General features: G+C 34.8%; 2 protein-coding genes across 2 annotated transcripts in view; one reads left to right on the top strand and one right to left on the bottom strand.

Moving 5' to 3' along the window:
* CENPP (centromere protein P) overlaps positions 1-20,443 on the bottom strand; it is a 158,321-nt gene that overhangs the window by 35,766 nt on the left and 102,112 nt on the right. The window lies entirely within an intron of this gene.
* Positions 218-19,957, top strand: ECM2 (extracellular matrix protein 2, female organ and adipocyte specific). The gene is made up of 10 exons (XM_009329265.1): positions 218-426; positions 3,876-4,195; positions 9,197-9,385; positions 10,718-11,200; positions 11,525-11,640; positions 13,302-13,437; positions 14,743-14,900; positions 16,790-16,929; positions 18,076-18,402; positions 19,164-19,957. Exons 2-10 carry the CDS (start codon positions 3,901-3,903, stop codon positions 19,366-19,368), a joined length of 2,049 nt encoding a protein of 682 aa, XP_009327540.1. The 5' UTR covers positions 218-426; positions 3,876-3,900; the 3' UTR covers positions 19,369-19,957.

The following is a 20,443-nucleotide window of genomic DNA, read 5'->3' as shown; positions in this document are numbered from 1 at the left end:
CCTGCCACCTGGAAACTAAATTTCTAAATACATAAAACAGAACTGAATAAAATACACATTTTCTGTGTCTTTTGAAAACACTCCATTTTCCTGTTCCTTATGCAACTGCAAGTACTGAAAGAGAATTTCCAGCTGTGCCTTGTCAGCCTACGGACCGAACATATTGTGCTGCTTTTCATTTTCCTTAAGTGAGCTTTTTAGTTCTCCGAGTAACAGTATTAACTGATTCTCTGCACACAGAACAGAACAGCGCTTTGTCCCCAGGGAAAGAAGCTATTTCAGACTTAACTAAGGAATCATCTAACATGTTTCAACAATCCCTACTGTTTCTCTGTTTGTTTTAAAGATATCACTGTGATTTTGTTTCATTTGCAACTGGAGACTAAATGACACCAAGCAGAATCTGCTGTTAGGTTAGATTACAAGGTAAAATGTTTTAAATTTTAAACTACTGCTTAAGGCATGGTGTTGAATGGCTTAAACGACATGTTAACTTTGCAAATATGTATGAAATAATATTAGCTATATTTAGCAATACTGAACATAAATGCTTTTCTAGATAAAGTATGCAATACCATATCTGCTTTTTGTTTGGTATGAATGTTTGCCACGCACTTCAAGCTTAAACTAACTGAAAGTGCAATTAGTTTTGCTGGTGTGGTTAAATGTAACTCATTTCTATGCAATAAATTTAAAGAAGAGTATGTGAAAAATCTTGGTAAATCACTTTAACCCCTGTGTATCATGAGAAATAACTTTGACATCTTAGAACGTGTTTGAATTTAGACTGAATAGATAAAGATAGATTATTTAATAAATTCTGATACTCTGGTATTTCTAAAGGGTCACTACTTTAAAAATTAACTATTTCCATAATAGCAAAATGATAGATATTGAATTTACTGAAGAGAAACATTTTGAAAGCTACAAACTACTGAACATATTACATGATAAAAGTAAAGGTCATAGAGATGCTTACATGTACTATGCATGATCTAAACATTTATGGGTAAAATTAAAAAAGGTATAGCAATGCAGTCATGTTGAGAGTATCTGACAACACAAAGATATAATAATTTCATTATATTAGCTATCTATAATTTTATTTTGATATGTAATAATTTATTTACAAGTGTTATAAGTTGAATAGGTTGAATTTTCCCCAAATTAAAAGCTGGCTGGCACTATACCAAATGTAACTTCCCGATAGAAAATCTGAGGATTCCAGCCACGGGCAGTAAAGGCCCAATGCATTAAGGCCTTTTTCTTGTATGACATTCACAACTGGGGCCTTAAAATGTGAGACACCACTTAATAAATAAGCCAAGGAAAGAAACTTAGAAACGTAGCTCAGTATTTTGCATGCAAGGGACACCATTTTGTTGAAAGTAGCAGTATTAAGCTTTCAGTACTGAAGAGTTAACTTGGTGTGAAAATATAGCATATAAACTCACATATATGAACAGGACTAGTTTATAAAGACATATTATTGGGGGGTTGTTTTCTGGTTGGGTTTTTTTTTAATTTGTAATTATAATGTATTTTATGAAAACAAGTTTCACTTTAAAATAATTGGATTTACTACAGAGTTTTACTCAATATTGAAGTTAACAGCAAAACTCTGAGACATCCTTTGTACAGTGAATGTAATGTAATTCACCCTATATTATTCCTGGTTTTTAAAATTACATGCCTAGAGAATGGAAGAGTATTTCAATCATGCCATTATATGCCTCTGGTCACAGGAAGAAATGGTTAAATGTTAAAAAAGCACAAATGTAATATATCAGCATTGTAACTATATAGCTATGGCGTTATTATAAAGTATACTATAAAAATGTGACCATAATTAAGATGTCACTAACTCAACAGAATGAATACACAAGTTCAAGACTTCTTTGTATATTCAGTTTTCCCTAAGGGCTCTTTGTGTGTTTCATTCAAACTTGCGGAACAGAAGTTTACTGTGTGATTTTATAGCCAGTCATTACCATGCAAGTAAGTTAGAATCCAAAAACATTAGGTCAGTTGTCCTGCAAACTGAGGTACTAAGAAACAAGCACTTTCTGAAAAAGAACAGACATCGTCAATGCAGAGTACAAGCTTCTGCATCTATCTGATATGTTAACTAACAGTAATTTCTCTAAATAAAAGGCCAGCATAAAGTCTATATAGCATTTTTGAATAACTGATTTCTAATGGGTAGAAAGCAGTAAACTAAAGTCTGGATTAATTTCAGAACCCTGCTGTTACATGAGACCTTATGTGGATTTCTGTGAGATGCATCTCAAATTCCCTTTATATGGAAATAAAAACATTAGCTTAGCTTAACAAAATTCTGCAAATTAATATATATTTTCTATAATATTTTAAAATTAAAATAGTTGAACACCGAAACTACAATATTAGAAAGAAGTAAAAGCATATTGTTTTAAGATTATATACCGCCAACTTCCCTTCTAAAAACATGAGAATAAAAAAATATGAGAATTATTATGCTGTGGAAAGCATGAAAAACATGGAATCAATCATATGCCTTGTGTTAAAGAAAAGTTAGGCAACTTGTACCAAAAACTTGACCTATTATATAAATCAGAAAATACCAAGATGCACAAACTTTTTTAAAAAATCTGATTCAGGCAAAACCACAGTTCAAGTTCCTGAAATAATACTATCCTGTATTTATACAATATAAGTCACTATAATAAGACTAACTCCAAAGTGAAAGACTACATATAAAGCCAGACTGATGAACATTAAGAAAAAGCATTTTTTTAATCCTCTCAAGACTTCCTTAGAAAAAACCATGGACATACTCTAAGCCTTGTCTTGGACACAAAGACTAAGTGCTCTAAGTCTCAAGCTCTTCACTAATTCTCAACATCACAAGAATATTAGTGTCTTCAGACCCTACTGTCTCAGTTAAAATAGGCCACAGGACAAGAGCGTTTCCTTTTTGAAAGAATTACGCCAACAGAGCTATGACAAATCATTAATAACTTTGGACATGCATAGCCTTATTTCCACACTGGTATAGCCATTGCTGGATATGCTTTCTATGCATACTCCTGAAGCTTGACTGCTCTGTTTTGGAATGCCACCTATTGGTGACAGTAAATGTAATTTTTCTGTCAGAAGCATAAGAAGGCTCAAGATATATAGTAATTTTGAATTTCTTAGAAAGCAAATGCAGAACACAACCCATTATAGATCAACCTTTTTAGACTACCTACTCTTAATAAAAACTTCCACTAGAAAAGCAGATGTGGGATGTTACAAATAGTGCTATTGTGACCAAACTTGCAAAAGGCCTCCTCTACTGCAGAACCAAAAAGATTCTGTTAAAGAAGAGGATGGCTAGAAATGGAAGCAAAAGCAACAACTCTTTTCACCTATGGTGAAAAATACGTTGCACAGAAATGACAAACCAAAAGCATTTGGGGCAGCATATCAGAATTTAGTTGGGCATTTTTCTGCTACTTTGCCATTCCCATGTTCAGAAGTTACAACAACCTGGAAGAAATATTGGCAATCAAACAAGTGAAGAAACACTTTACAGCTCTCGGAAACTCCCTTGCTGGAAGCAGTAACAATGACTATACTACAAATGCCTGGTGGCACTGCAAATCTAAACTACCTCTTTAAATGCAGCCCCAAATACAAAGCTAGCCCCTATTTGAATTTGACTATTGCCTATAAGGGCAACCACAAAACTGAAATTGCTTACTTTAGCTCTTAATAGGGTGATTTCTTTCCAAGAGGAAGCTTGGTTATGTTGATCTAGCATGTATTGGTCCACCTGCTTTGAAAAGTGCACCTGACATAATCCTAAAAGCTCTCTAGGTATCTAATTTTCCTCTTTTTTCCCATTCCAGGATACTTTCTGAGACACACAAAAACATGCAGGCTGCATCATTAGTCTATTATTTCCTGCTTGTCTCTCTGTGCATTGATTTTTCTCAAAATGAAACTAGTGCACTTCTCAGGGGGCAAAGGAGAAGAATGCGCCACAGAGGATTGAGACGGAGCTCCTCAGCAGGGCACAGGTCCCCAAGACAGCCAAGGATGAAGCTTCCAGCTCCTGTTGCTGTAGTACCCAGCATACCTCTTATTAATATTGATGATGGTGTTATGGGAGTATTTGACTCTCTCATAGGTTTAGGTGGACATGAATCTAGTTACAGTGTCTTACCAGGTAAGAAAAAAGCCCCTCTACTACTTAGAGTGGGCCGATTTTTCTCTTGATTTCAAATGAAACGTATAAACTCATGAAAGCTTTATTTTAGCTCTACTTGCAACACATACTGAAATAAAACTCAATTACCTTTTTCTAACCTACTTTTGTTGCCTTTTATAATAATTTCATGGTTAGCATATGAAGCTTTTTAATTTTCTATGCTTAAGCCTTACAGAGTCCTGCTTTGCCAGGTAGCAGTAATATTTTCTGCAATTTTTCTGCATTCTTATTTCATCTTAACTAATAAAATTTTGTTGGAATATTTTCATTAATTCAAATATGTAGCAAGTTTGAAGGCCATTTTGAAGAATTTCTTGCTCTCCTAAATCAATTAACATTTCCTGAGGCCCTAACACCAATAACACCAGTGTTATTTAAAATGGATTTAAGTTCTTTTTTCTTTTGGTTGTATTTTTGAAAAGCAGCATTCAAACTATGTCTACATGCAATATTTCAGGAATTATTCTTTATTTCGTAAATAAATTAATAACACACAGTAATAGTTGCAGTATGAAACTTACGTTACAAACAAGACCCTTATGATGGAAAACTAAGCTAAGAGAGAAAAAACCACTCATTCAACACAAGATAGCTCTTATACTCCATCTATATTGACAACCTGGATTTATTTAAAAGAAGTTCAATAGTATGATTTATATCAAACTTGCCTTTTTGGTGATCTAGAGGTTTTCACATTGCTGTGCTAATATGTATTTTATGGTTTTTGAAGGAGATGTAGGGAAGACAATTTGATGTTTTAACAAACAAAAAGCATAATTTCACTGACCTTTACTGAAACCCGCCTTGGTAATCGTAACAGGCCTCTTTACAGTCCCCTCAAAGACTGCAAGACTAGACAGGGACTGAGAACTGGGAGTTGTTAAGTGTCTCTTTGGTTCTTAGTGCAGTAAAGGAAGAGAGAACTCTTGCTCTAGGATGCTTGTGATTTTATGTTTAACATCACAAATGGGAAATTATGACACACAAAACAGGAAATTAAGATTCACAAGAGCCTAAAAATCAGACATCCATTCTGAAAATAAGAACTTCCGAATACTACTATCAGTATTTTTAGATTTTGAAATCCCAGTTATTAACCAATTGAAAATTGTTGAGATGTTATAACACTTTATTTCTTTTCATAGAAAGAGGTTCAAAGGTTGAAGAAAAGACACTGGGATGTTGTGAGGAACCAATACAAGGTCGTGTCCACCCTATGGCTAATAAATATAAAAACATAGATACTTCCATTCCAGCACTAAGAGATCACACACTGAGTAAAAACATCATATGCAATTTTATGAATTTTATGACCCCCCCATGAATGCCCTGATTACAACTGTTCTACATAAAATGATAATAATCTATTTTTATAAGCAAAAAATTAAACCTTTTACTGTGTCACACAAGAGATATGACCACTAGGTTAATAGGTCTCAACTTAAATGGCAAAACATATTTTAGTCACATTTTCTAAACAATTACTATTACTCCTTACTTTCAGAAAGGCTGAACCATTTCAAATCAAATATTTTTAAGTAAGGGGTTTTAATGGGAAAACTAGCAAAACTCTTGACTATAGCATTTCTAGAGTGTACTACAATATTACTCTTATAATACATACTACCAATGTCAAACTTTTAATTTAAAAATATATTTTAAGTTAAACAGCAGAAAATACCACATAAATAGCATACACTTCATGTAAGATATTCCAGTCTCTCTGTCAGACACCATCAGTCATGCTGAAATAATGCATGGTTCTTCACCCCTCCCCGCCCCGTTTGTTTCTTTCTATCTGGACTTGCATCCAAAAGCTGAGCTAAAACGACTGAACTCATTTTATTTGGAACTTCATGCTGAATTTACACCATATTTCCAAAGGTTAAAAGTCCTGTGCTCATCTGCCAAAGACTTCAACCACAAGGTATTTTTTAGTCTAGCTTTTAAAGTTCAAAATTTTTTCAAGTTAATGTCAGATTTGAAAAAAAAACACTCTTATTAATCATGCTTCAGAACAGAAGAAAATGCAATCCAAAACTTAATTTTCATTCTCCTAGCTACTTATTTTTGCTCTAAACAAAAACAATTTACAGATATCATATGCAGGATGAAAATTAACAGTTAAATAGATGTTTAACAGTAACCAGATACATCTCCTTCCTCCATATAAAAATCATGTGAACCATTTAAATTAAATCAAACAGTTCACCACAACATAAGATGATTTGCAGTTGTTTGTCCTTCACAGACTACAGTCTGCCCATTAAACAGTACAGAATAGGATGTACACTGTTGCACTATTTCTAATATCTCTTAAACCTCACTTCTCTCTGCTCGTACCACCATAGTGAAGTTATTCAGTGGATAGAAAGTTTAAGGACCATCTCAATGCAGTCTTTACTCTCTCTCATAGGGGTTATGTGAATTCCAACAGAGTGCCAAATAGCAGTTCTGCCATGCAATAAAAGAGTACCTCTTTGCCCTTGAGCACACACACTTGTCCTGTCTTTTTAAGTAAGTCTCATGTACACCGAAAACAAGATAATTTGTTAAAGAAGTCTGCAGAGGCCAAGGCCTGATAACCCATCTCTTTATGCTCATTCAGACATTTGCACCAACTTCAGATACAGTCTAGTAGCTAAAACAAGATAAAGAATTCAAGGAAGCACAGAAGAATTTCCATCTCAAGCCAGATATGTTCCTCTGGAACAGCTGACATTTTATTGTTTAACATGAGGAAGTGTAGTGTTCTTTTTGTGTTTCCTTTGGAGATTATTGTGGCTGCCTGGCAAGCACATGAAAACCAGAAGTCAGGATCCAGCACACAGCTGGATAACAGATACCTGGGTAGAATGACAAGGGACTTACAGCCAACTAACATTTGGCCTGGGCTAACTCATCTCCTCCTTCAGTTAACATGGCTTGAGTTGATTAGAGCACAATTTTATGCGGCTGAAATGATGCATACATATCCTGGACCTTTGAGAAAACAAGATGCAACTGTTCAAAAAATTAATTTCTCCCCCTTTCCATCCTGAGTAACTTAAATCAAAAAAGCATTTTTGAAAATATAAGGAATATAGAGGAGCATCCAAACAAGATGATTCCGATAATTTTTATTCCAGAAAACAGCTTCGTATCCAATGGTCTTTACGTAGAAGGGCAAAGAAATACCTTTGTTATGAAGCTGAGAGTAGGGCTGCCTTGAAGGACTTTGCAAAATGCCTGATTTTGAGTCAAATATTAATTCCAGAGACATTTCAAACCAAATATTTACAGTAGTCTTGTCAGGATATTTAGAGACTACCCTGATTACTCTTCCCTTTAAAACTGAACAACCCAGCATGGACCAGGGCAGAGTGTGGGAAAACAAACCCTGCAAACAATTCTTCCAAAGACAATTTGTCTGTTGCAAATTAAAGTCTCTCGCATGTAAATTCAGTTGAGATAAGATTTTTCCACTGTATTAGACAATCTTCACCTGAAGGAGGAAGTCAAACCAAATAGGAAAAGAGGAAACTTTTTTAATTATTATTTATATGCATGAAAGTAAAAAGTAACTTAGAAATGGGTTTTCAGCTTGAAATGAACACTTCAGCAATGCATTCTTACATTAATTAGAAAGAGGAAAAGGAAGGTGTGCAGGGAGTACAGATTCTCACCAGATTCAGAGGTACGCTCAAAAATAGGAAAAGATTTGCATGGGAAGAAGAATCTCAACCTTGGCTTTCCTTCTCTCAAAAGACAAAAAAAAGAAGTGTCACGCTGAAGTGCAATGTTTATCCTGGAGTCTGGATGAGAACTGCCCAGGGAAACTTTTGCTGAGGTAGACTCCATCACTGGAAGGAGAGAGAGACCTTCCCAAGTCTTTACGCTCTCCAGACAACTTGCCCACTGAATATCTGAGTATAGCTTACAAAATAAATCTTTTCTACATTTCTTTCTGAAAATTTTGACTGGTACCCTGAGGAAATCTCAATTTTTTGTAGATTCATGTCCAGAAACTTTGGAGATGAAGTATTTATTAGCACAAGTTGTTCAAGCTTGCTACTTTCCTAGCAAAGAATTTTTTTCAGATAAAGCAAGTTACATGGAAGATGAGATGTTTGCCATCTTACCAGTCATTACAGAATGGACTTTACTTCCATTAAGCCTATGAACAGTCACTATAAAATGAATATTGTTACCCGCCCAGTTCCACAGAGCCTTAACAAAACTTCCTCGTTTAATGTGCAAGATATTAGAAAAGACATCTAGTGCACAAGAGAGAAACAGAAGGGGATCTGGGAAAAAATATTCTCAAGCTCTGCATGATTTATTTTAACTCCATTGCAGTGATGAAAACTTTTGCTTCTTTCTCAACTGTATCTACGCACAGGTTACACTGAGATCTGTGATTTCTGCTTTCCATTTCTAAGGATGGAGAGGAAAGAGGAGCTGCCATGCAAAAGACCCTCAGAAACTCACCATCTAGATTTAATTTTCCCATTTTAGGAATATCTCTGAACTTGAATAATTCAAGAGTTTTTCCAGAAGACAAAGCTTGTAAGGGTCCTCATCAGCTGGCTAGGAAGAGGGGGAAATGAACTATTATGATGACTGCCTGAAATAGAGGGAGCAGACAATTAGAGGGACAGAGAATCTGCAGACAGTTTTCACTGTGAAGCTGTAAGCAGGTAACAGCTACATACACATTAATTGTGTGCCTCCCCCTTGATCACCTTCACAGCTGAGAGGCCAAGAACCTAATAGGGATTGGAGACTACTAATAAGCTGAAGAAAATACAGCTATGAAAAATAAGGAATAAGGATAAGATACTTAAAATAGGGTGTATTTTGCGTATTTTCAAAATGAGAACAAAATCGTAGTGCTTCTTTCCAAAGTTTTAAATAAACACTGTTGGTTTTATCTCAGTTTAAGCTATTTAACTCAAATTTTCTATTTTCTTTTCTTAGGAAAGAAGGGGCGCTGCACAGCTAATGGGATGATTATGTATGATAAAGCCGTCTGGTCTCCCAAGCCCTGCATTACCTGTCTCTGTTCAAAAGGAGAAGTGATATGTGATACAACCATGTGCCACCCTCTGAAATGTCCCAAAACTATTATACCTGCAGGAGAATGCTGCCCAGTTTGTTCTGATATTGGTACAGTACACCATAATATTTTTACTATTTTAAAACTACCTCATGCAAAACCTACATTTAATGATATCAAGGATTACAAGGTACACATTATCCTTTTATAGAGGAAAACAAGTCCTGAATTACATTATAAAAGCAGGTCTTCATAACTTCTACTCAAGCTGACTTCGGTTTCTTAGAGTACACTGGCTGTTAGACAAGTTTGATATAATGTATAAATATGTTAAGTATGCAATAGTAAAGATAATAATATTTCTTTTTTTATTTTCCCTTTCTGCTTCTTCCCTCCTACCTTTACAAAATTTTGGCAAATGTACAAAGAAAGAACATCTGGTTACGTATTATATCCCACTTCCATTTACAAAGGATCAATCAATAACTACTAGCCATTATTAATGTATTAGACATACATAATAAACATCATACAGTTTACAGACTGGTAAATCTTTGTTAGGAGTGTGAAAACATGCAGCTATTTGATATAAATCAAGAGAAGAAAGTCAACTCACAAGAGGAACAACAGAACCACAATCTTGCTTCCTCATCATAAAAATTTAAACAAAATCAGTATCTTTAAAAAGAAAAGAAATGGAGGAGATAAAGATGAAATGTGATTTCCTTCCCCCATTCCCAATACCCTAAGTCTGCAAAGTACTGAACTTAACTTCCCCTTACCGTAAAAATATTATTTAGCCTCGTATGTGCACAGGTGGCATACAGAAATGCACCGAGACATGATAGAAATTAACTGTAGAACCAGAAGTCATGTTGATTGAAACGATTAAACTCCTTTTATTTTAATTGCCCTATTATGCGAGTAAAAACTGCATTTTGTTAATGGAGTTAACACATCTCCCTGGCAAGCTCCCCGCCTACAGCCATCTCTACACCTGACAGTCCCTTGCACAGGAGAACAAATCTTAACCTTTGTGAATTTTATTCAAATTACCTTCCTCCCACTCCCAGACACATTCTTTTTCCTCATTAGACACCTCCATCAACACAAAAAACGAATTAATATATTAGTTCAGAAAGGATGATAACGAAGGCTGTATTAATTTTTTCCCGTTTTTCTGGAGTTGCAAGGAATCGTACCTGTCTACAAACTATTCTGTATGGTTGGCTTAATCATTTCTCAGTCAAAGTATGTCTCTTCTGTCAAGCCGTAATATAAGTTCATATTTTCATTCTTTCAAATCATATTCTAAGGGGAATACTATTCTTCTGTAGTTACCATATTTTTACTATATGAGGGGAACAACGTTTACTAGAACTTTAGTTTCATATTCTCTTATCAGACAATTTTTTTTTGTTGTTCTCATTGCCTCTGGTTAGCCTCCTCTTTGGATTCAAGTATTATTACACTGGATGACATAAGTGAGTTGTCTGGCGATTCTCCAGAACCCAATGACCTTGACAACACCAATGTACTGTCAGCAGCACATACTCAAACTGAAAAAGATGAACTGCTTAGAACAGAAGTGGTAGAGTTTAAAGAGAAAGAGGGTCGTAAAAAGGATGAAAAGAAAAGGAAAAGGAAAGGCAAAAAAAATCGACAGAAATATAAAGCCTATCACAGAGAAAAGAAGCCTATCACAAGAAAGGGAGCTGCAGAAGAAGAAATACAAGATGAAAGTGATGAAGATGATGGTACTTTCAGAATGCCACCTCATTCCCCAATTCCTGTTCCACCCATAGAAGCTCCTCCTTTGCCATCTGGATGTTCCACCTCGGACACCACAGTAAGCTGTATTAACGCCAAACTTACACAAATACCACCGATCTCAGATCCAGATCTAACCAGTCTAGACCTTACAGGTAAAGAATGGGTCTACTTTGCACGATTTTTCTCATGAAGTAGCATTATCTGTTCTCAAATGCAGTCAACAGTAGTGTTAATACTTTGTCGTTCCTTACCATAGAAATGTATTAGAATTCATTTTATAGCTAAGCCTCTAAAATAATAAATTAAAAATGTTAGATTTGCTTACTAGTGTTTAAATACTAATATGAATACATCTACACACAATTACTGTACACAATACAACTATTTTTGTAACATATTTTTCATGTACAATACTACACAACTCAGATGCATACTGTAATTCATAACTCAAACTATTTTCTTGAATTCTGTCCTAGGAAATAGCATCACTACTATCTCAGACGAAGCATTCAATGGGATACCTAATTTGGAATGGATTGATCTGAGTAAAAATAATATTACTTCTCCTGGCATAGGTCCACAAGCATTCAAAGTAAGAAAGCCTAACTTTTCTACTATCCTATGACTAATTATTGCTTGAAGGAAAGTTTTCCCTGCTTTTCGGTCTATGAATCTAAAACAGTTTGCACCTAGCATGAGTAACCATTGTATAATTACAATACAGTTAAACCTGGCTATTTCAAGAAATCTCTCGTCATAATCAAGAATATCTAGAGATTTTTGAATTACATTCACCAAGTATTAAATGTTAATCAATAAGAGACAAAGAATTTTCTGCTATTTTATCAGTTGCAGTTGAGAGATTTCAGAATTGAAGGGCTCATATTCCATTAACAACACCTGGGATACTCAGGCTCAACATCTGTAAATTTATGTATCTTTCTCACTACATTAGCTCTGTAAAGCTTATGCTCTTGGATTCCCAAAGAGATCTGCCTATGCCAGGTCTTGCTATAAAAATCCACCCAATAGGAGTTCATGTAATCAGCTGTATGCTATTGTTGACTATCTTTAACGAGAAACTTTCAAGCACAGCTGCTTACTAAAAGAACAGCTTTCTCATAAAATAGTCCAAGAGTCTTTCTATAGTCAGTCTTTTTCTTGAAAGGGGAATTTACATGTAAGAGGCTATTCAAGTACATCTACATATTCCTCACTTGAAGACAGATAGTCCCATAGTAATTCCTCATGCAAGCAAGTACATACAGGTAGTAACTCAAGTGTGAAAGAAAGGCATCAAGGCCTTGCTTTTTCAGGCAAGATGAATACAAAAAGCATATGAACAAGAAATTGAATTATCACAGTATGTTTTTAATTTTGTTTCCTGCCATATGCAATCAGTCTTCTTGTAGGACTCTCTGTATACCACATCACTCCATATAACATGAACAGCTTTGGCTGATTTCAAAGGACTTCAGTTCCTACAATTCCTATGAAATCCAAGTGGATGGAAAAGACAGACCATGAAGGTGTTTCAGTCGTGAAATAAATTTTAGTGAGGCTTCTATCACACCAGGCAGTTAAGACAAAATTGGAGGAAAGCAGGCGTCAGTGGCTCCACTGCTAAAACAACTCTACCTTTTTAGGAAATGCTCACTACTGCATAATTACTGATGTGCATTTATCAAAATTAAGCTATGATAATTTTTCATACCAATTTTTTAAGCTGGCTGAAGTCATAAAAATCCTAGGTCACTGAAGAAGTTGCTGTCGTTATGCGTGAGCAAAGTAAATTTGCTGACCTACAGAACACCAGTAATTTGCTCACAAATGAAGAGTATAAACGCATAATCTATAAATGTATGTACTTTGAACTCGTAAATACTGCAGTAGTGTAGTAAGGTAATACCTACATGACTCAAAGACAGTAGCAGTAACACAAACAGTTATGACTGGATAGCTGCAGGATGGCCATGTGGAAAGTTGATGTGCTCAATCAAGCTCTTCCGGTTACACATTACATTAACTGGCACCTTTGTCAATATTTAGCATTCTTTAGCAAAGAAACCAATTAATTAGACTGATAGGAGAAAAACTTTTTTTTATTCAAAACACTGGATACTAGTGCACTGCTGCTGGAAATCTTCAAAAAGCGTGTGTTTAAGAAAACACTAACTATGATTCCACTATATGTTTAATCATATATTTTACACCTTGATAATCTAAGTTCTCTTCTTCATCCCTATGATTAAGATCCTGAAAAAGCTAAAACGTTTGTATTTGGATGGAAATATGCTGGTACATATTCCCTCTGAATTGCCATCAAGTTTGGAAGAAATAAAAATAAATGACAACCACCTTCATGCCATTGATGAAGATGGCTTACAAGGTATTTAGAAAACTAATATTGATCATATGAAAACATTAAAATAAATTTGAAAAGCAGAATGTTCAACCAAACGCATCTGGTTAGATATAACCAGAAAAAGAATTGCTAGCTTTTAAGTGCCATGTTTTCAAAAGGCAACAAAAGCGGAAAGATTTGCATGACAAAGTTGTTTAAAATTACATTTTCCCTTCTTATGCAACTGCTACTCTCCCGAAAAATCTTACATTTAAGGTTACTAAGTAGAGATGCATTTGAAGTATGTTGAAGATACCTACTCTCCTGACCCATAACCGGATCGCGTTACGTGTGGTGAAACTGTATTAATTATTTTTTAAATTGCATTAAAGTGAACAGAATCTGATGTGCATGAAAAATAAGGCAGAATATAATTGGAGTTAACCATGATCATTTTAAGCCAAGCTAAATGTGGGCTGATACAGAAAAAGAAAAAAAGAGAAAAAGAAAGGGTACCATCCATGTCATAATTTGACTGACTTTTTTGCTCCCTTTCCTCTCCTGCCAAAAGGGTCCCCATTTAAACTGCATCAGTGTAGTGATACAGCTCAGTATGGAACAATATGCTTGAGCTAAGACAAAGAAAACGTAGGCCAATGGCTGCAAGAGCCTTTTAGTTTAAAATCAAACTGCGCTGTTAGGAGGAGCTATACAAAGCTTCTGTAAAAAAAAAAAAGTTATTTGGATTATTTGTGAATGAGGAACTTATTATGAAACACTATTTCCTGCTTACATACATTGATCAGCACTGGTTTCTTCTGTGACCTGCATTTGGATGGCTGAGGAGGAGGAACAGTATAATCCGTGAAGGGTTCTCAACACAGTACAGTAGGTGGTTGAAAGGAGTGAAGCGGGGAGGGGAAGATATGAGCCTAAAGAAAAAGTAACATACCCATTATCACATAACTGACTGGAGACCCACAGAGATCATTGGGCAGTTGCACAAAGGTCAGCACCCACACAGTATTCCAAACATCACCTGCACATAACCATGAAGTAATAAAGCCTAAATTGTAGCACTATCCACAAGTCTTACGCAGCTGCTTTCTTTTCCATTCTAAGTGGGAGAGAAAGCTATAAATAAAGCTCTAGTTAATCTCTGAAGTTTTACAAACTAATAAACAATACAATTCTATGCTTATCAGATAATAAATGAAAATCCTTTCACTATATTTCTTCATTGCTGTGAACTGATCTGAGTAATGTTTAAGATGGTTAAATTTTAAACATGCATTTTAAGAAGATATGAGATGGCATTAACTAACAGAAATTCCAACTTTCTCTCCCCAGATTTAAAGAACTTGGTCACCCTGGAATTAGAAGGAAATAAACTTAGTGAAGCGAATGTCAGTCCTTTGGCCTTTTATCCCTTGAAAAGTCTCTCTTATTTGCGACTGGGAAGAAATAAATTTAGAATTATCCCACAAGGTCTTCCCACCACTCTTGAGGTAAAAACAAAACAAACAAACAAAAAAAAACAAACAAAAAATCAAAACAAGCAAGCTTCATTTTTCCAGACATTTTCATCTTTGTTTTTTTCTACTTACTGCCTTACTATCATCAGGTAGAGATAAATGTCAATTTTATAAATTTGTTTCTAGATATACTAATAATTTTTATTCCTAAATCATTATTTCTAGAAATGCACTTACATACCAAACTCCATCCCAAAAGGTATCTTTTAAGTCCGAATTTATCTAGTACTGTCTCACAAAATAGTATAGCCTGCAACTTCTGTCTGTTCAGTTACACATCACTCACATAACACTCCCAATACAGGTAATGTCTTGGTGCAAAAACATTGTGAACTCTGAGTTACCACACAGAGTAAAGTTCCCAAGACAGCAACAAGAATAATGAGAGATCTAGAAAACCTGTTTTATAAGGAAAGACTAAAGGAACCAAGATTGTCTAGTCTGAAAGAGGGAGAGAGAGATGCCTATAACTAACCATCCTCTTCCTGTTTCGGCTGGTCTAAGTCTCAATTTCCCTGGTTTTCCAAACCCTTGCTGAATTCCACCTCATTTGGGGTGGGGGGCAAGTGTTTGACCAGGAGGTTTACTTCTCTTCCCTGAATAGTTTCCTCATTCATTGATTTTTAATCAAGAAATTTCTTTTTTTGGTAGTCTCCCATCCCATTCCTCTGCCCAGAATTTGAATGTGATTTGTTGAGGTGGTTTGGTTTGGTTTGGTTTTTTTAGGGATGCTATCTGGAAGGTATTTTCTTCCTCCTTTTAAATCTCTGTCTAGTTTCATTCTCTGCTTACCTCAGTCTTTACTTCACAGATAATCCTTGCTACCTATTAATTTCACCGTCTCTCTTGATTCTATCTTTCTTTTTGCTCTTTCTCATTTCAGTGTCCTTATATTTATTTCCTTTTATCCTTGGGGTCTTCCTAATCTGAAATGTGAGGAAGGGGGGGGGGGAAGAGAACCCAAATCTAGCAAAACCAACAATATCTTTTCTATAACATCAGCTTCTTCTGCAGCTACTGCCTGCAACCGTACTTCAGCCTAATGTTCTCCATTACCTGGTCACTCATACGTTACATTTTTCTTTTTTTCATTTCATCCCTCCTTGATGAAACAGTGAACACCTGGCAAGTTTTTCCTACACTTCATATGCTTTGGGAACATTTAATTTTAAACTGACACCTAATAAATTCACAAACAATGATTTTCAGGCTACGAAGTTGCTTTTCTCTTTTCCCAAAGCCTTCCTCTACAGGCCCTAAATTCTATTTTGGGTCCTACATAAATTTTATTCATTGCTCTGTTTTAATTTCAGGTCATATTTATCCTACATTACAAGCCATTATCAGAAACTTAATCTGTGTAAAACACGCAGTTTTGGTACTTTGCAGACTCACAACATTAAGTTTTGTAAAACATCGACATTTTGTATTCCTACAAATTTGATTTTCAAAGCTCACAAGTGCCCAGCAAAAATATTAAGAAAGCAAGACTCTTAATATTTTTCTCACTAATAGCTTTCCAAGACAAAAAAAAGTTAACAACTTCTTGTCAATCTCATCACTCTCACATTATATACTCTTACACTGTACAACTGTACTGTACACTGTACAGGCAAGACAAAAGATACAACTGTTTTTCTATTTGATCTTTCAAAGCAATCTGTATTCTCACAAATGAGAAAACAGAACAATTGCTTTAAAAATTGTGTTTCTGAAAGTCACACTACAGCTACAGACTGACTCAGAAATTAACCGATATATCAGGTAATATGGAGGACAGGTAATATCTACGTTTTGAATTTGCAGTGGGAAAGAACAGCATATTTTGCTTTCACAAATATTCTTTACAAATGCACTTACAGGAGTTATACCTTGAAAATAATCAAATTGAAGAAGTGTCAGAAATTTGCTTTAACCATACAAGAAACATAAATGTCATTGTCCTAAAGCATAACAAATTAGAAGAGCACAGAATAGCACCTTTGGCTTGGATAAATCAAGAGTAAGTACTAATCATTTAAACTATAATTATTTTTATTTTTCTCTGTTATTAGTGAGTCAGATAATGAAATAAATATTTGCACTTCATTACTTTTAACTGAAATCGTAGTTACCTTTTGATTTGCTTGTTTTCCTTTGCTAATTTGTCTTAATTTCCTTTGCTTCAGTTGTATAATCTAGGAAGTATTCAGAGTCAGCTTTAAAACAAAAAGATCTTATACCTCAAATCTGTACCATATTAACATAAAAGTCTAAATATTTTTTCTGACCATCCAATAAAAAAATGAAAATTAAATATTAATAATTCTCCGTACAATTATACACTAATTTGGTATTAATATATCATTATCGCACAGGTAATTTAAAAATAATTGAATGTTGTCCTAACCTTATTTCCCATTAGATTAAAACTTATAGAAGTAAATAAGATGAAGTGAAGACTGTGCAGCTGCATTGTTTAAGAGTAGAATATAAGCAGAGCAAGCAATGAGAATGAAAGAAGCAAAAGATGATACTGCTTTTGCTTCTTTTGGTAAATGATTTGCTAAGCCACGTAGGGTACCTTGCCATAACCTATCATCTGGTCCTATCAGTTGATTTCTGGATTTGTAAACTGCTTAATCTGAAAACAACCACACTGCTACTAACAGCTTCTCTCATCTCTGGAAATGAAGCACATCAGAATGACTGTAAAGGAGCCACTCACAAAACAATTCCATTTCAAATGGGTTTTAGAATAAAATTTAAAAATCCATGTCAATGGGATAACCACTGAAGTCCCAAGTGTATTGTGTGTTTTCCAGTGTAACTCATTATTGCAATTCTACAATGCTTATCAATCACAAATTAGTCCCTTGGGTCTCCCCTATTCAACCTTATCTCTGTACTCATAACCGTAGATTTCTTCCCATTAACTGAATCATTTGGCTTGATTGATAATTAATGACTTCAATTCTTTCCATTCCCAGAGTAATTATGCATGACTATGTTCCATAAAACGCATTCTGTTCCATTAACAGAAACAAATTTCCCTTTGAAATTTAGTTTCCTGGTAATCATGTTAAGCACTATTTTGTACAGAATGTAGCATTAACAATGCAGTATGCTATAACGTTTTCATCCCGGTTTTTTTCCTCCTTTAATGCAGGAACTTGGAATCAATTGATCTCTCTTATAATAAGTTATATCATGTTCCCTCCTATCTGCCAAAATCTTTACTACATCTGATACTTATAGGAAATCAGATTGAAAGAATTCCAGGATATGTCTTTGGTCACATGAAGCCAGGGCTGGAGTACCTCTACCTGTCCTTTAACAAACTTACTGATGATGGAATAGATCCAGTATCATTTTTCGGAGCATATCACTCTCTGAGAGAGTTGTTTTTGGATCACAATGAACTAAAGTCTGTACCATTTGGAATTGATGAAATGAGAAAATTACGTTTTCTAAGACTGAACAATAATAAAATAAGGTAATTTCCAAGCTCTTTGTTATATTAATGGCATTAAAATAAATGTCACAAGACATGCTTTGTTTTAAGAACTTTTTACTTTTAAGTAAATCTTTTTGTAAAAATTCTGAAGGAGGAGCTAAATCCTGAGTTTTCTACGGCAGTATTTCTGCATATGATAAGAGAAAAGTGAGATTTCACCCTTCCTCATGGTTCTTGAAAACGCTCGCAAAGATGCTGAGCACCAGTTCTCTCCAGGAAATTAATCTGTAATACTGCTTGGGCCACACGTCCGCCAGGGCAGCTACGATTGGATAGGCACAGCAAAGTACCAGCTTTTTCTGCTCTCGGACTGGAGCCCAAACTGGTTACAAAATAACTGGAAGGAGCTGTCAGCTGCTGCTGCCCGCTGAAAGTGGCCTTTCAGCAGCTTTCAGCCAGCCCCAGTTGTGAAGTTAGGCATGCTCTCGAGTTCCTCTGTACCATTTACAAAGCAAAGGAAGGATAGACAGAGGGTCTTACCTGTGTTGTACAGAAAGTTTTCATTCAGCAACACGTGGCAATACTTTCCTCAGGAAAACTAAGTATACAATATAAATGAGAAAACAATGCAAGGAGAGAATTTTTGAAAGAATGACTTGTAAATATATTACTGAGAAAATTTAATGTACTGCTTAAGTTAACATTTTCAAATCTCTAAATAAACAGCTTCTCTAAAATAAATTATGAAGTTATGAGTTATCTTGATTAATGAAAATGTAATTCCTCCCACAATGTCACAGGACAGTCCCTCCAGAACGCATCTGCAGGACTCATATCAATGATGACGATGTTCACGACAACAGCGAAGAGGAGAATGAAGAGTCACGTTTGGAACACGTTCATCTTGAAAACAACTATATCAATACAAGACAGCTATCACCACATGCATTTTCATGCATAAGATCCTATTGCAGTGTTGTTCTTAAACCACAGAAGATCAAATGAATGCCCAACTTTTGCATTGCAAGCCCTATCTCTAGAAACACAGCTTTATTTATTCTCTGCTACTAACAGGTCTGCTTATTTCTGATTTAAACCTTTCTTACTACTATAAATAAGATACAGTATATTATATACTGAAGTAAAGCAGTAGTGTATTTCTTAGTATCATTATAAAAACATTAAATGTAAAAATAGAAGCTCAAGATTATGCCATAAATTTTTATTTCTATTGACAGAAATTCTACTTAAACGCAATAGATCAAATTGTGCCCCCAGATACACCCTCTGCAAGATCAGATTTTAGAAAAGAATATAACTAAACCCTCAACTTGGTCCCATCTTATTTAACTGAATTTAAAACATTTTAAATGGTACTGTCAGCTTTAAAAATTATACAAATAAAAGTCCTTGAGCTATGAACATTCTAGCAGTGCAAGAATCAAATTTCTTAAAACATACATGGCACTGCATTTTCTACCAAACATTTTGCAGTGATAAATTCTCTTCCAACTGAAATTTCAGGAAAAAAAAAGTTGAATTGTTTGTTTTAGATGACCCTGAAAACTTCCAATATTCAAACACAGAATCTGATGAGTTAGAGGAATGAGCAATTAATTTCTACGTGGATGCTTTTTTTTTAAACAAAGTGTATTTGAATTTTTTTTTTTTTTTTTTTTGAAAGTCAGAGTGGTAGGTCCCATTCATTTGTACAGTAGTTAGTTTGCTAGCTTTTTATACTGTATAGGATCAGGATCATGTTGCCCATTTAGAGGACTAATTAGACTTCATCAAAACTTTAAAATATTCAGTTAGTGGTTATTTGAAAGCTTCTAGATAGTCATAAATCACCTCTTCCAAGAATGCTGATAAAGTAGTTTCAGTAATACATTTGATATGAATGTCTGCTTAGGTATACAATAGTATTTACAAATAGATCTCTGTTTCCCTATAGAAGAGTTCAGTCTCTTGAAGATTTTTTTAACGTCTGAGTTCAAAGAAAAGAAGCATTTTTAATATTGCGCTCTAGATTTTAATATTATATTCTTTCTCTCACCAAAAATTTGATAAAAAAGTTAAT

Source organism: Pygoscelis adeliae, unplaced genomic scaffold (assembly GCF_000699105.1).
Source record: "Pygoscelis adeliae isolate BGI_AS28 unplaced genomic scaffold, ASM69910v1 Scaffold277, whole genome shotgun sequence".
In the NCBI taxonomy this organism is placed as follows: Eukaryota; Metazoa; Chordata; class Aves; order Sphenisciformes; family Spheniscidae; genus Pygoscelis; species Pygoscelis adeliae.
The sequence above is the reverse complement of the archived record's forward strand: the minus strand, read 5'-3'. Positions and strand labels throughout refer to the sequence as shown.

Bases quoted from the DNA above. Each gene is read 5' to 3' on its own strand.
- ECM2 (XM_009329265.1), top strand. From the start codon at position 3,901: ATGCAGGCTGCATCATTAGTCTATTATTTCCTGCTTGTCTCTCTGTGC. The intron at 14,901-16,789 runs GTAAAAACAAAA...ATGCACTTACAG, and splicing joins GTCTTCCCACCACTCTTGAG to GAGTTATACCTTGAAAATAA. The intron at 16,930-18,075 runs GTAAGTACTAAT...CCTTTAATGCAG, and splicing joins TTGGCTTGGATAAATCAAGA to GAACTTGGAATCAATTGATC.